Source organism: Mastigoproctus giganteus, chromosome 11 (assembly GCF_048544385.1).
Source record: "Mastigoproctus giganteus isolate SK-2022 chromosome 11, ASM4854438v1, whole genome shotgun sequence".
Lineage (NCBI taxonomy): Eukaryota > Metazoa > Arthropoda > Arachnida > Uropygi > Thelyphonidae > Mastigoproctus > Mastigoproctus giganteus.
This window is the reverse complement of record NC_143585.1, coordinates 109,426,668-109,443,280: the sequence shown is the minus strand read 5'-3', so window position 1 is coordinate 109,443,280 and position 16,613 is coordinate 109,426,668. Positions and strand designations below refer to the sequence as shown.

Genomic DNA, 16,613 nt, shown 5'->3' with positions numbered 1-16,613 from the left:
CAAAATAAAGCCCAAGATAACTCCAATGAATACGGATCGCCACCAGTTTTAGTGGCATTTTATTCGTCGTCCTTGATCCGATGGATGGCGACGAGTGATGGGTCGCACTGGTTCATTCAAACCAGATAGCCTGGAAACTCTCCCGGAGAACACTACTTGCTACGGCGCCTCCGTGGGCAGGTGCAGCAGTGCGTAGCACACGCTTCTTGATCAGACCGGGGTTCGAGCCCGTGACCACCAAATACGGAGGATGCGGAAAGGTCAGGGAATGACCACCGCATATTCCCGGAGCAATATGGCCTTAGTTGCTAATGCTCTTAATAACAAACTACTTGCTACAGTGCATCTTCCCGACACTCTGTTTAAAACAGCTTTCGTGTCACGATGTGGATTTCATTTTCGGGCTGGATGCATTAAAATGGCTCCATCGCATCCTTCACGATATTCTGCGTATTGCCTGCCTTGTGTATCTTTCGTATCTCGCATGTAAGCAGGAGCCTCCTCTCGGTGGACCTCGCTGGATCACCTAGAAGACTGCACTGGTTCTCCTGTATACATATAGTGGACATAGTGTTTTTGTCAAGCGGTTCCTGTGGTTACCCTCCAATCCGCATTGAGTACTCTGTGATGTATGCACAACGTTGCAAAGCCAGTCAGTGTAGGTTACGCGTGAGTAGTGTGTTGTTTGACTGGCCTCTTAGTTACATGGAGGCTCGATCACCATGGAAGGAGCCTTTCAGCATCCGTCAACCAGCACGAGGAGCCGGTCCAGGAAGGTAGAAGGAACGCCTGACGGGCTCTCTCCCCACTTGCAAAGCGAGAGAGGAGAGGGGGCCAAGTTAGAGGAACGGAGCCAGTTGGACAGGAAAGATAAAAGGGGAAGGGAGCAGGGGGTAGGCAGAGCGAAAGGCTATCCCCAGCAGAGGGCCAAATGGTCGGTTGATCCCACGCCTGTCAGTTGACCAGAGTCAGCAGAGAACCCCTTCGATGAGGACTCATCGAGGGTGGTTAAAATCCCGCCTGGGGAGTGTCCCAGACAAGCAAAAGAGCCCGAAAGCATCTAATCCCACGCCGGTGGAGAGGCGGCGTCAGCAAAGGAACTTCAAGGAGAAGAGATGACGGCAGGAATCCCCTTGGTTCAACCCCTGCAGAGAGAAGTGTCGGCGTCGGCAAGAATCTCTGGTGGAAGCTTTGTCAAGCGAAGTTGAATATCGCCCGGTGAGGTCTCCTAGGAGCAGCAGGGAACATTTTGGAGCATTGCAGGAGAAGATGAAGTTACTGTGGATGGACAGGGCAAGCTAGAGACTGCTCTCGAGTGGCCACATAATTCAGATTTGGTGATGTAATTGCAATAGTGCGTCCTGTAGAGCACAGAATAATTACTGGGATTGGTATATCCCTATGGCTGACAAGGTATTTAATTTCTGGTGTATCTCTGACAGTGGGGAAGCTAGTCGACATAATGAGCTGCTGTGGTCATAGGTGTGCCAGTTGGAGGTTGTGAGTGATAGCGGCGTCTGTTGAAGATCACGGTGGCATAGGTCGAGATTGCTTTGTAAGCTTCATTTTGATTCCAATATCCTAGCCTCTGGATGGATTGTCGGTGCACTGAGGGCTAGAAGAAGTTGGTTGTCTAGGTCAAGAGAGATCGAACAAGAGTGCATCACATGGTTCCAGTCCTCTGGCTCTCCACAGATGCAAAAAGCATCTTCCGTGAGACCAAAGTCGAGAAGGCGCCTTTTAAATGATCCATGGCCAGTCAAAAGGAAGGATGTGTAGACATTAATATAGAACCAGTTGTAAAGTCGTTTGTTGAGGAAGGTGACATCCGGAATAAAGTTTAGTAATTTAACATGTTGATGAGCTATTCCATCGTGTCTGCTATAGGGAAACCAGTTCAGTCCACGCACGAGTCATCCTGTATACATATAAAATTTTAAAGTACAGATTCAGATGTTGGTGCAGCTGCAGTTTTTCTAAATTTCTCATTATCGCAGCAATTTCTACCGCACGATTGATATACACTACGAAACGTATTTATATCCTCACAAGAGTGTTACTCATATCAGAAAAAATACAGACGTTCATTAGAAGCTTTAAAGAAAACACCAGGTTGTCATAATGTTCTGGACATATTAAAATTACTATACATGAATATGCCGATCACACTGGTTGAACTGTTACCATTAAAGCAGCTTTTAAAGTTCCATATGCTGACTTATAAATTCAGAGTACGAAATAGGTAAAAAAAAATTGATAACAGATATGGGAGGATCAGACCAAGGATAAACTCTTCCAAATTACACCATAATGACCGCACTGTAATTGACTGCTCTTTGAACAAGCAGGAAGAAGGCAATACTTGCAAGACGCCGAATCAGGAACAAACAACCTGCCTTACATGCATCCGTTTGCATCAAATATCATCCATTGATCTTGTTGTTACTATCAAACATATTATCCTTGACTCCTCTGTCCCCCTTCTATTACATGAAGACTAGACGCCATATTCCCCTCTCATGCACTCGCATGAGAGAGGAATATGACCATGACCTTCCAGTATGTTTTATACAAGATGCTATGTTACTGACGTCTTATCTTTTTCTTGAAGCTTATACAGCGCTTTAATGAAATTTAACATAACTTTTTTGAATTGCGCAACCATGGCCACGACAGCTAATGCGTCCATAAACCAACAACTACTACGTTAAACTGTCACTGCCTTGTCACTGAGGTCAGATCTACAAAGCCTCGCTTGTAGGAGCCTAGTTTTAAAGCGACGCTTCAGAACAAAGCTATAACCTGACTCCCGTGAATCATCTTTTGATGAATTAGAACGCCAATCAGGAGACGACCAGTACTCTCCTCGCCAATATGCACCTGGTAATTACTTTAGAGGGAGGGTGAGTGGAGTAAAATACCAAATTCCTGCCACCATAAATTGATCAGAAGAATCAACTGAAATTCAGAACACAGATGTGGAGTCGTATGTTATTATTTTCTGTACATCTTTCTGAATGTCTGTTCTAATGAAAAGTTGGTGTTGTACGAACACTTTGAGATCGTAGTGAATAAATCGTAAAATTTCATAGCTCTATTACCTTTATTCAGTTTATTAAAATTATTTTAATACTAACAGTATAAATAAGTTTATTTATTTTACAGCCAGATTGACAACAATGAACTGACATGCGTAGACGACAGTGCCATCCGGGGACTGAAAGACATGGAAATTCTGTAAGTTAATTTTTTTAAAAGTAAACTTTAGTTTCATTAGTGTTCATTACTTTCATCTCTTTCTTCTAAAGCACCACGTGTAAATAATCGCATGGACACTAAATATCGAAAAGTTACCTTCATAAAAGAAGGGTGCTGTCTTTAAGTGTGAACCCTGGAAGTAACCCTCTCCCTCCTACTTTAAAGTACCCAACTTCGTCAAAACAATTTGTGGTCTTCTGTCAAAGGGATGTTATAAAACTTAATCAGTATCTTAATACAATATTTATTGTATCAAACCGACACAATAATTCAATGAAAACCAAACGAACGGATGGTTCTTCACGACCGAGGCCAGTCCCGATCGTATTCTATACAAGAAGAAGAAGAGGTACTGGGTATCGTGACATTAGATCTTTCCACCAGCGCACGAAGAGTTTCTGCAAGGATGAGTCATCCCAAAACCTTTGTTTAGCGCACACTGCGTGAACACGGGCTGTATGCATACATGTGCAAACAGTTTGGGCATTGCAAGCAGGAGATCCTTGGACGTGAACAATTCTATTTATAGCTGCTTAATCGTATTAACAACAGCCCTGATTTTCTTTCAATGTTCTGTGGACCGACGAGGCAACGGTTATACGAGATGGGATATTCAACGTGCACAATCTCCACACATGGTCAGTGGAAAATCCTCCATCCCATTTCCAATGGGGTTTAGCGTCAATATGTGCGAATAACTTTATCCACCACAAGTTCCCTGCCTGCCTGCCTAAATGCTGTTCATTCCTTGCTGCTTTTGCAGAGGATATTGCCAACTCTTCTGGAATATGTTTCTTTAAGTATACATGCCATATGTGGTTTCAAGACGACGAAGAGCCTCTGCATTTTGGGTGACAATTAAGAATATTCTTAAATGATCGTTACCGGAATGACTAGATTGGTCACGGAGATCCTATTTATTGGACGCCACGTTCTCCTGGCCTTAACCCTTTGGATTTTTATATGTTGGGTCACATTAAATAAATTGTTTATTCCACAAAGGCTAACAACCGAGGTGTCTAATGAAGTTAGACACCTCGGTTGTTAGCCTTTGTGGTCTAATGAAATTAGGCCCCACTATTATCAGTCGTACTGAAAATTAGCACGGTTTTTTTGGAAAATGCCATTTCGAATACATCCAATTACAACTGTTAAATGGCAATTCCACTTGGAGAATAGAGTGGTGCTTGAGTAGCACAAATATCTCAAATCCTCGCGAAGTTCATGCAGTACGGTAGTCAGGCTGCCCGGTTGAGGGATAGCTTGTCATTAGGTAGGAGTTCTTAATATTATGGCACCGTTCTGCATTTACCCTTTATTCATCCCGAATATTTTAACTTTTTACCCATCTTCTTTTCAGAACGTTAAATCGGAACAACCTAACGACGCTAGGAAGGGATCTCTTCGAAAGTATGAAGAAGCTTCGAGTTCTGTGAGTATATTTTACTAAAATTGTAAACCTGCATGAACTATAGATAATATTTGTTACATAAAGGGCCTCAGGTGTAGTTAATCACCATCACTGCAGCGAATGCTATTGTCTGTGTATCCTGCCGAAAAATACGTTTGTTTCCACTCATAAAATATTCCATTTGCACATCCGTAATTTTGTCGAGTGTACACCTGCATTTCTTCAGCGAACTGTTTAAACATTAGTGTTTTTGGTTGAGTCCCGCTTCGAAGATACGATCCAGTAGTCCGCCTCTATTGCTGGGCTTGTAGACGACTCCGTTTCATTTCAAAAGAATATGAATAGTTAATATGTGCATTCAGAGAGGCGCGACTCAGTGTCATACGTTCGTACCACCCATTCCATTAATGCAATTAATTCTGTAATTGGTCTTCAACAGTTAGATTAGAATTTCGCCACGGACTCCTTAGCAGTCCTCGTACAAACTGACTTCATATTCGTTAGTGGATACAGCTTTCCTCTTCTCGCTAAATACATTGAAAACAAATTGTTTTCTGTCTAGGTTTCTAGATTCTCTCTCTGTATTATATGCAGACAGAAGATTTGTGGAGGGGATTCACAGCTAAATAGCAGTAATTCCATGCATGTTAGTCGAGGTCATCGCGTCCGAGTAGTAGGTATCCCTTCCGCTTTTCGCTTGGAAAAGGCCTGAGGTTCAAATCCCTAAGAGTTGTCTAGAAAATCCCTTTTTTTTTTCTCAGGGCTATAATTAGTTGCTCTCAAGCAGAAAAGTGCAAATTTCGAAAACTTGGGTTTTTATTCTAAGATATGCGCAGGATACGTCAAACACTCAGTAAAAATATACAACAAAATGCAAGGTCTTATGGGGAATAGCAATCCCAAAGTAACTTGTAAAATTGATGGGGTTAAATTAAAATCAGGAGAGGAAGAAGGGCAACTAGAAGTTAAGGTACGGACGGATATGAAGGTCTATGTGCAGTGTAAACAGGAAAGCCCATGATGCCTTGTCGATAATTTATCGAACAATATCCTGTAGAGATAGGGAGGCTATAATCCCAATGTATAAGGAAATTGCAAGACCGCACTGGAATAATGTCCAGATATAAAGTTATTGTGGGATTTTAGGAGTATCAGCGACTAAGGCCATATTGCCCCTTGTATATTGTGAGTAAACTGTGTTTTGAGGTCTGTTTACTGGACGAAAAATCCGAGTTTCCTGGAGAAAAAAACATGCGATCCTCGATTGAGATCGACTAACTCAGCCACGTTATGAAAAAGGCCAATAAAAATTCCTCACATCATCGACAAGAATCAAACTCGGGTCTTTTTTACCCGCTGTGGGGAGGACTGCGATCCTACCAACTGTGCAACCCATGAGGGCCAGGTATAAAAACCTCATCTAGAAAGAAGTCACTGAGCTTCTTGAAAAGATATCCAAGAGGGGCAATCCACATAGTGAAATCGACAAAAGAGCGACCGTACGAAGAAAGACTTCGATTATGTGGGTTACAGAGCTTGGTATTCAGACACCTTGGAGGGGACCTGATTGAGGTTTATAAGGCTCCGAGAGGGGTTAGTAAAATGAATGAAGGCGGAATTTTGACAGTTATAAAGTATTTCAGGAGTAGGGGCCATAAATTCAAATTACAGAAGAATCAATTTAGACTAAATCGTAGGAAGTTTTCTTTTAGCCAGCAAGCTGTTGATTACTGGAAGAAGTTGCCCACGCAGGTAGTTGAGGCTGACAGTTTGAAGATAATCAGAGGTCAACTGGATAGTATCCTACATGAAGAAGGAAGCGCATAATTTGTCTCTTTTCTTATCTACTTGCAATTTTTGATTTATTTATTATTAGTTTATTCTTTTGTTATTGTTGTTAATTATTATTAATTTTCATTTTATTACCATTCTTTTTATTTTATTCTATTTTTATTTTTACTCATTATTTTGTACTTTATTATTTATTTAGCCTGTGTAGAAAAAGACTGCGGCTTCCTTGCACTATATGGCTAATTCAAATATACCTGTAAAAACATGTTCTCAGAAAGTTTCTGATCAATCTTAGACGGTTCCTTTATGAACCCTTGAGATTGAAGGTTTGTTTTAGTCATTATCTCGAAGGAGTTCCATCAGCCTCAGCAGCTGACGGAGGTTCTTGAATTGTATCGAGACGAATACTTACAAACAAAAGAACACATTTACTTAATATTTGTTTTTCTTTCCTGTTTTATCGATGTTTGATTTTTTTCTCAAAGCACCAACCGTCACTACTGATAAGTAGCGTCTGTGCTTCTCAGCGCCAGGTACACTTACAACCCATCTTCCCAGCTGTGATGAAAACGGACAAACAGCATTAGTCTTCCCCTCTAGGAATTGGAGGTAATCTTAGAAACTGCGACCCATAGGGGCAGTTGACCTCCTTGAGTATCTCAAGAAACATTTGTGATCCCCATTTTTCCCCCAGCCTTAAACCCCGCGCAGTTTGTCATCGCGACAGGTCTGTTCTCGTGGGTCAATATGCGACCACGATACATTCTATTTACCTCTCTCCGTACTTCTTACTGCAAAGGATGACTTTCATCTGATGACCAGGTCGAGTTGATCGATATCGACAAGGCAGGTGGGGGAGGTTGATGATAGCTAGACAAGTGTTGTTAAGATTAGTTTCTCTTAGCGATCCTGGTAGATTGGTTTATAACGAAAAAAACAAATTGAGTTAGTGGGAGATTCGAAAAACTACTTTAAAGAGGAAAGGCTCGGATTTTAATCCAGTCGTAAACTGTGATTATCAAGTTTACTTGAACCGAACATAATTTTGAAATTTTTAGGCCGTTTATTACAAAAACTCACGGAAAAGATTCAAAAATGCGTGTTTCTTTTCAATTTTCATGCGTAGAAAATACAGGGCCCTATATATCTTTGCTGTCAAAATACATTTAGAGTTCTCAGTTTTTATATGCCTTCATTGGCTCGAGATTTTCCAATGAGCTTTCACTTCCGCTTTATATGATGAAAAAGGTTGACCAGAGCAGATTCATGTGCAAACGAAAACTCCAGCAAATTTACCTAAAAAAAAGAAACCTCATGTTTTCATTCCACAAACAGGATATGACTATGGATCCACTCAATTTACAGATGCGTCTTACTGGCGCTTCATAAACTTAGCTGGAGTGGCGCTGGATGCATAACCAGGCAGGGAACATCGTGTTCATTGACAAATGGATCAATAGAACCCTGAGGTAATATACCACTATTTCGTTTTTGAAAATGATGTATTTTCAAAGTATTTCGAAACCACAGCTTGACATAAAACACCCATTTACGTTAACTGATGATAACACGTGAAACAAAAACCTGTACCCACTTTGTATTCTTAGTAATTATCGGTTCGTACAGCAGATTATACTAAGGACCATAGTTCTATGTACACTTAAGTGGTTTCTGACGAGGGCATTAAGGAATGTTTCACTTATAAGTGGCATTGGTTTCGTTTCAGACGGATATCCGATAATCCATTTACCTGTGATTGTCACCTGTCTTGGCTGGCAGGATGGCTTCGAAGAAATCCTCGCCTAGGTCTATTTTCAAAGTGCACTCTTCCGTTTTATCTTAAGAATAAAGCCATCGCAGAACTCTACGAGTCCGACTTCAGGTGTAATGGTAAGTGTCTGATACACCTTTTGTTGTTATAACTGCTTAGATTCATTCTCTCTCTCTCCATTTAGATGCGTCTTCATCGGCTTCTCTACACTAATAATTACATCAGAACATAAATATTAATGGCGCATTACAAGTAGGAAATTTGTTGACTCTTAAAGCACACGTTGTATTTTATAGTTTTAAATTATCAGGGCTTCAACTAGCTGACTTGTTAAAATTGTTATTGGTTGAGCTATCAGAAATGATGTGCTTGTAGTTGCTTTTGAATCGCATTACGAAGATATTTGTACTTCTCTTTTTCGTGCTAGAGAGTACTATTGATTTCCCCTGCAGAACCTGCTCACCCATCGAATAGCAGTGCCGTGCAGTGGTGAATTCCAGCACTTTAGTTCAGAGAGCGTCTGGAAGAACCACTGTTGCTTCGAGACCTACACGACCTTGTTGTTTACGTGATGAATAGGTTTAATGGTGTACTTTGAATTACAATCAAATTAGGTTTAATGGTCTAATTTGAATTACAATCACACACTGCAAAAACATAAATCAGTACGTATTCCGCGTTCATTATTTATCTCTGTTTTTATTGCCCGAAAGTTTTCCAGGCATATGAACCATTAATATTTGAACGGAGTCAGCGAGGAAAATCTATTTTATGACAAGCAAAGAGTTGAGAAAACACTGGTAAACCTCTGTTGCTTTTTTTTGAATTAAAAACTGAACGAGTGAAGAAGAAAAGCTGATGAAATGTGAACAGAATATGCTTACTAAATGAAAAGATTTTTCTTATTATCATCTAAGTTTTTTTTTGTTCGTTTTTTATCTAAAAATTTAGTGATTAATTTGTTAAATAAATTTTGTCACGAATACGTAAACTTAAATTATAAATTATTCATTCGTACAGACATAAATGCGTGTCAGTATGAAATAATAATAACAATTTTGACACTTACGTATTAGTGGATTATCCTAGACTGTTTTTAAGCCATATTCTATCAAATATTAGCTAATCTTCTTCTAAAATATAGAAGGTTAGGTTACCTAAAACGTGAAATAGTATTGGTATTTTGAAACTAAAGTAACGCCATAGCATTACATTCTGAAATGTTAAAGAAGTTTGCTTTTTACGTCTGTACGATTTGATTGGTGGTAGCTTTCAATCCTGATTTGGATTAATGGATGACAAACGCGCATCACAGAATTTGACTGTCAATAAACCATTCAATAATATCATAGCGAAATTTTGATGGATATCGACAAAAGTGCAGCTTTGAAAAAACTTGTTCGATAGTTACATGCCATTTCTTTTAAAATGATCACGTCCAGAAAAGTGATTTATGATGATGAGTTGAACAAGAATTTGAGTATATGAAGAGGAAGTTTAAACAAAAATATGGAGATGAGGGTTAGAATTGATTTTAGAGGAGCTGAATACTTAAAACAAGAAGGGAATCGGATGTTTTTTGATATAAAGGAGGAAATAGTAAAAAAGAGGATTGTGGAAGAAAGGGGGTCTTAAACAAACTACAAGGATTTAAACAGAAATTGAAAAAAAACTAGAACGAGAAGCTTGATTTCATGGGAACCAGTTCCTAATAATTTATTAAAACTTAACACTCTGTTCAAAACATGTCACAGTTGGCCCATCCTTGGTCCCATGTGTTTCGGACATCTAACAAACAGTAAACAAATGTACTTCTCCGAGATTTCTTTTTCCTTTCTCAGTTGGATGCCGATTTATTGAAAACTCTGATAAACCATGAAAGGCATTTGGGAAAATACCTTTTCAATGCAAATATGCTTTGAAGTTTAGGCATACGTTAGCGGTATGGTAAATAGTGTCGATCCCCGTCATCCGATGATTTATGCCTCTATTAATATAACTTTATCTCCATCCTTTGTGAGAAAGTTTTATAGCTCAGTATTCTCCAGACTCATCATTTCTTCGCCTTGTCAACATGAATGATGCTTTGCAAGAATGCGGACGTTCTTTTATTAAAAGAATGAGGAGTTCCAGGTTTTTTTGGGAACTTTAAATTTTGTTATAGTCATAACAGTTATCCTAACTGGAATTGCTAAACACATACCGAGCTGGAATCACAGAAATGGCCCATTTCTAAATAATCCACGAACATTAACAATTCTTGAATTGAATTTAATAGAATAATCCTAACTTGAAACCGTTTTATTTGTCAGTATTAATTCGAATATACATAATTCGAAAAATACCGCTATTTAAGTAAAAGAGGTGTATATTGTGAACTTTTATGTTGTTTATTAGTTAATTTTTCCAAGTTAATTTTCCAAAAACTTTCACTACAGCACAGCTGCTTTGTTGTGACGAATTTCATAAAGCGACTGCCATTTTTAAGTCTCTCCTACTGTTAATTAACTGTGGTGATTGGTTGGTTGGTAAACTTGAAGACAGAGCATTTATACCGATGTACAGGAGTCAGAAGTAGAGTGAGATCTGAAAGTAATGTTTTTGTAAACTATATCATTAAAACATGAAGAGCTTTTCTTGATAAATTCATTAGCCGAATTAAAATCACTCAGATGTTCTATATATTGCTATTGTTGTATCTATATAGAAGATATAATGTTTTACCACATCAGCACAGTTTGTCACCGCAGCATTTACTCTTTGTATTTATAATCTGAAGCCTGCGTGAAAGTATTTCTGTACAAATTACATACAGTACGTGCGGAGTTACCTGAGTGCACAAAAATAGTTCACGTTTATAGAACATTCTTACTCTTTCCGAGGACGTCGGTCTCTAACGAATTCACTTCTATCTGCAGAGCGAGACACCTCTAAACTCGCCTTGGAGCTTTGCCGCAGAGATTTTGTGACAGAATCTCAAGGCAAACATCACTAAATATCACAGGGGGATCGTCCGCCACTGCTTTCGCACCACCTCCAACCAACTGCGAAGGGATGAACACGGGAATGGCACACTCGTACCATTTTCACAGGCAGCACCGAGAGCCATATGCAGCTCGTGAAGTGCGTCAACAGCTGCCTCCGTTTCGAGGACCGAGCTTTATAGGAGATGGGGAACGTTGCTTGCCGCGCAGATTCGAAATGTTTGTGTAGCGCCTTAATCCTTCAATCGGATGCCATTTATCTTGTGTCTCTCCTCCCCACACCCTCCGTATTACCCCCGAGTGTAGCTGGGAAAACGAAAGACAGCACGCGGCAGCTGTTCTTGCTTTGGGGAAGGCTTTGTGGAAATCCCACTCTTCCTTATGTCGACAACCACCGAGTGAACTTTGCTGATCTGGAGGATCTTACGCGGAGGGAAGTGGGAGGGGGAAGTTAAGAGGGCCCGTGCAACTCGGAAGGTTGGTGTCTCTCGGTGAGATATCCGAAAGGTTGAAAAACTGAAGTTCAACGCAAGTAAGCTTCTCGAATTGGAAGCTTAGTCGAAATCTTTCTATTCTCTCAAGGTTGCATGAGTAATGAGTGTTTTGTCCGTGCTTTCCCCTCCGCTTGTCATCTTGGCGTGTGCTCCCCCTCACCGCTCCTCCATAGCGTCGCCTATACAAAAAATATTTTCATCAAAGTAGAGCAGGCATCCTAGACAGGTGTTTTGTTAACTATTAATAACAATACGTTGCCCAAGTAGCACCAAAATAGTACAAATTTTGACATCTTTATTTAGTGTCCGGCAGTGCAGTAGTAATAGAATCTCTTACCTAAGGGAGAAGCAACAGTTATAAAGGGTTGCAAGTTTGGCCATCGTATTGCACTATACACCCTTTCTAAATCCACCTGAAAATACATAGAGAGACATGACATGCTCCAAACATTTTCACTAACAATTTCTAATTTCTTACAGTACGAAGAATACGTGCATTTCTGATATAAAGTATCGCAGGTGGTCGTGCACTTTACAATGGTTGGATGTAAGATCCAATCGGTGTTGCTTAAAAACATCGGAATCTCAACGTCAAGATTTTGGAGAACTCCGATGCACTGCTACGATGACCCAAATGAAGACATTTCTTGGACATTGAAATAGTTATGATTTTATAGTAATAATAGTTATTCCACACTTTTCTCCATCTTAAGAACGTGTCAAGAGAATTAGTGAACAATCGAGTTCAGTCAAAGATGACAGCCATGTTGGATTGAAAAAATCCATGAAGAAAATGTGAATGAACCTTGCCAATTATGAGTATTGGACGGTACATACTCAACCTCCCTTCACGAACAAAGTTACAAATATTAATTATAAGAGCTCTGTTCTCAGGCACCCTAGTATTAGGATGACTGAAGAGTTGGGCCGATATGCTTTATTCTATTCAAAGCATTATACAAAAGTTTATCTCGAATTCTCTGAAAACTTAAATTTGTTCTTTTCCTCGAGTTAAAAATATGTATTTTTGCCTCCATGAAGATGGTTCTATATGCGTGCAATCTCTTAAACTTACAAAGCTAATACAGAATAAATGCGTAATTTAGTTTTAAAACCACATTTCTATTAATACTAACTGTTGACGCATTCGTGTAATTAAAACAACGATGTTATCTGACTCCAGGAGATGACAAACTGGTTTGAAGATAATTGCTTACCAGAAAAACTTAAAAGAAACGGAAATGAGATAAGATGTAACCCAATCGCCTCCTTAAAAATCCGTTTATGTGCGAACAAACTGAGAATCAGATCCCAGGATCAAGTAGTCGTACAAAAATAGGAAGACTGCTGGGTTGGCTGGATTGTGAAATAACAGAGAAACAGGAAATTGCGGAAAATATTTTCCAAGACAAATAATCCTAGACAGGACAGCAAGAAACGAATGATGAAAATTATTTGGTTGCCATCAAAATTAATCGTTGCAAGAGGAAAACGGACTATTGAGTTGTCTTGCACTTCAGTTAGGTTCCAGCTTATGGCATTTTATTTTATTTATTGGTTTTTTGGTCCCGGACAACGATTTAAGTATTGCATTTAAGGAAGCGTTTTAAATGAAATAATTTATTGATAAACAAGGGTTTAAGGATGACATCGGTACTACCAAGTTCCCTTGTACATCATATCATCGGACTACCACTAGATGTCGCTAGTGGAAGCCAAGTTTGTTATGTTTTTGGAGTCGTGCACGAGAGAGATGACGAACAGCTTATTGGTTCGCCAGTTTCATTTCACTCCACCAGAGGCTCTGTTTTGCCTTCGACAATGGTAAACGCCTTAGGAGGTCACAACTGTGCTGCACAATCATGCCACATGTATAATCCTTTACGTGGGCCTGTGCCTATGAATGAGTCACTGTTTGCCTAGAAGTGCGTGATTGCCAGTCATCAAAATATCCAGGGGAAGAGGGACTTATTAAACATTTACAATTTCGAGAACATCCAGCCAATGAAACTACGCCAGAGAGCCTCGTTCGTTCTCCAACATCACGTTACTGCCACATTGCACCCGGAGGCGCTATCAACCCTGTCGTTAGCGCACGTTTGGAAGCTTTACTTACTCGGATGTCTTCAACGGATTAGACCGCATTTCACGAGCTATTTAAAGACACTTAATACCCGTTAATGACGATGACGAGTATTGCCCTTTTTACTAAAAGCGACACTCACTTCAGTTCCACGTCAAAGAGCGTTTGATTTAATAGCTACATCCTCAACCTCCCTCCTCCAGTTATGGAAAAACTGTTTCCATTCAAACGGCCATTGGATCTCGCGCTACGAGTGTGAGGAGTGGATAAATGTAGAAGGGAAAAACAAAAAAAAAAAGAAGAAGAAAAATATAAAAAATGGAACAACGCACGTTTAAATTAGCGGCTACACATTTCGTGAAGTAAAATTGATTAATTTTTAATTGGATTGTTTGAGAAAACACAAAGGAATTAATTCGATTTGTTTGCGGTAGAGAATGTTGCCAAGGTTAAAAATGATTTGTTAGTATAATTAATTTAAAAAAAATCCATTTCCTCGTGTGCTGTGCTAGAGGTTATTAGCGAGTATTCCTACCTTTAATTTAATGCCAGTTTTGTGCCGATGACATCAAGCATTACATGGCTATTTTATCTTTCAGACTACCTGCGAAATGGATTCCATTTATCTACATTAACTGGAAATGTTTTTAATACCCAATTTTGCCTTTTTATCTGAATTATATTTCGAGGATTCTTGGATTTGCCTATTCCACTGATTTATACACTGCTCAACAAAATTAACAGAACACGTAGAAAACGTGGTGTAACTCGTGCAGCTTGCGATGAAGCTGGACAAAATTTGGTATCGTAGTGGACCTTCGAATGTCGATAAAATGAGGAGACAGCTATAAGGACCATTTATAGGGGTTCCATAAGAATGATCAAAGAGGTTACAGAAGTCGATACAAGGTGCTCAAAAATATGGTCACATGACATCAGTGCTGCATATGATCTCTCTAAGCTAAACAAGCCTGACAGCGGTGAACCATTCTCGATATAAGGGGTCTGTAAGACTCTGTGGCAAAAAATACCATCATTCCACCACGGCAGACCAAGTGGTCGAGGAGTTAGTTGACTGTTGACGTGCACTGCGACGCCCAAGGGCATCCACACATATTCGATCCGATTTAAGTGTCATGATCGTGCTGGCTACGCAGTAATTGGATATCTTCCATTTCAAGATATTCCTCCACCACTTCACCTCTATGTGCAGTGGTGTTGTCGTGGATGAAAAGAAAATGTGGAACAACCGCATCCCCTGAAAAGCCGCACATAGGGTTAGAGGATCTGTTCCTGGTACCCCTATGAAAGTGGGGGTGCGGCTGTTGATCATTATGCCTTTCCACACGAGAACATCGCCTCCACCGTAAGTGTCCTTTTCTCTGATGTTCGAGGGATGGTACCGCATTCCTCGTTTTCTCCGGATGAAACTATTTCTGGAATCTGTTTGGAGGCTAAAACGGGACTCAGCAGAAAAAAGAAACTCCATCCCATTTGCCAGGGCTCCAAGTCACATGTTTATGGCACCAGTTTCGACGTGCTCTGTGGTGGTTTCGGGGTGATTGGGATACGAACCACTGGCTTCCTAGCGTAGAATCCACTTATAAAGTGCCTTCTTAACACAGTTCGGTTGGAAATATTTTCACAGTGGCCGCAGCAACCTCAAGAGACAGTTGAGGACAGAACATAGTAGGGTCCGTCTTGCTGTTAGAGCCAGATAGCGGTCTATTCTGGTTGACGTAGCCCTTGGGCAACATTGGCTAGCTTTTTTTGTAATGATTCCTGTCCTCTGAAATCGTTTCCATAGTGCCGAGACGACACTGCGTGACACATTAAACCAAGGTGCCACCTCCGCTTGCAGTGCCTGGCTTCAAGTCGTCCAACGCCCCGCCACCTCAAAGAATCATCTAAACGACGACGACTTGCCACCCTGAATACTGGTGATGTGGCTATCTCACTGAGCAAGCCCAAAAACGGGAAAGAAGTGATGGGGTCTCAACCCTTGTTTTTATAGGCATGAATAATTTGCATCATGTGCGGCTCTGTAAGTGGTAGATCGATTTCTATTGGATACTCGGAATTTGCTTGCCAGGATGCCTATTATATGAAATATTCGCTTTTGGCGACACTGTTCACAATAAACGATTCATGAAAAACATCTTATTGCTCTAATTTTGTCGAGTAGTGTACTTATAAACACCAAACAAATACGTGTAAGGGTTTCCAATCGTCTCATTCTGTTGTTGGATTGGTTATCCAGCCTAATAGTCCGCCACATACTGTTGTTTGCTTGTAGCTTAACAAAACTTTGTTTTTAATTGTGCTGCAAGAGTTTAAAAAAATTCCCGTTTCTTTTTTACATCGCATTTTATTCTGTATGTTATTACATAGTAACCGTACCTTTCTTTCTGATTTCTTATACATTATAAAGAAGATCTGATTTCTTTGCGCTCACGTTCTATATGTTAAAATAAATGAATTAGTTCTTCGTGTAAGTTACGTATTTCTCGAATACAGTACAGATATCACATTTTTAAGCAATTTTCTTATCTGGATGAGAAAACAGGATTAAAATTTCTTTGCTCTGTCTCATATCATCCGCTTGTTAAATGAAAGTTCGCCATTGTGCGTGGATAAAAGTCCTGAACGACACCAATATTTTTAGACGAATGAAGATAAGAAATTGTAAAATTGTCCTCCATCAGAAGTGTACAGATATGAAGCGAGATCTCATGATTTAACAGAGTCCCGGAGGATATTAATTATTGATTTCAAACCCCACTCAGTCCACTCGGAATAATGAGAAGTACCTCGAGGAACA

The 16,613-nt window shown here is 39.9% G+C and overlaps 1 protein-coding gene across 4 annotated transcripts in view; it reads left to right on the top strand.

Moving 5' to 3' along the window:
• Positions 1–16,613, top strand: part of LOC150078344 (protein slit-like) — a 715,724-nt gene that overhangs the window by 472,057 nt on the left and 227,054 nt on the right. For all 4 annotated transcript variants that reach the window (XM_090385081.1, XM_090385080.1, XM_090385079.1 and 1 more), the window contains 3 exons: positions 3,166–3,237; positions 4,619–4,690; positions 8,187–8,350. In XM_090385081.1, coding sequence (XP_090241207.1) covers positions 3,166–3,237; positions 4,619–4,690; positions 8,187–8,350 — 308 coding nt within the window. The remainder of the gene's footprint in view (positions 1–3,165; positions 3,238–4,618; positions 4,691–8,186; positions 8,351–16,613) is intronic.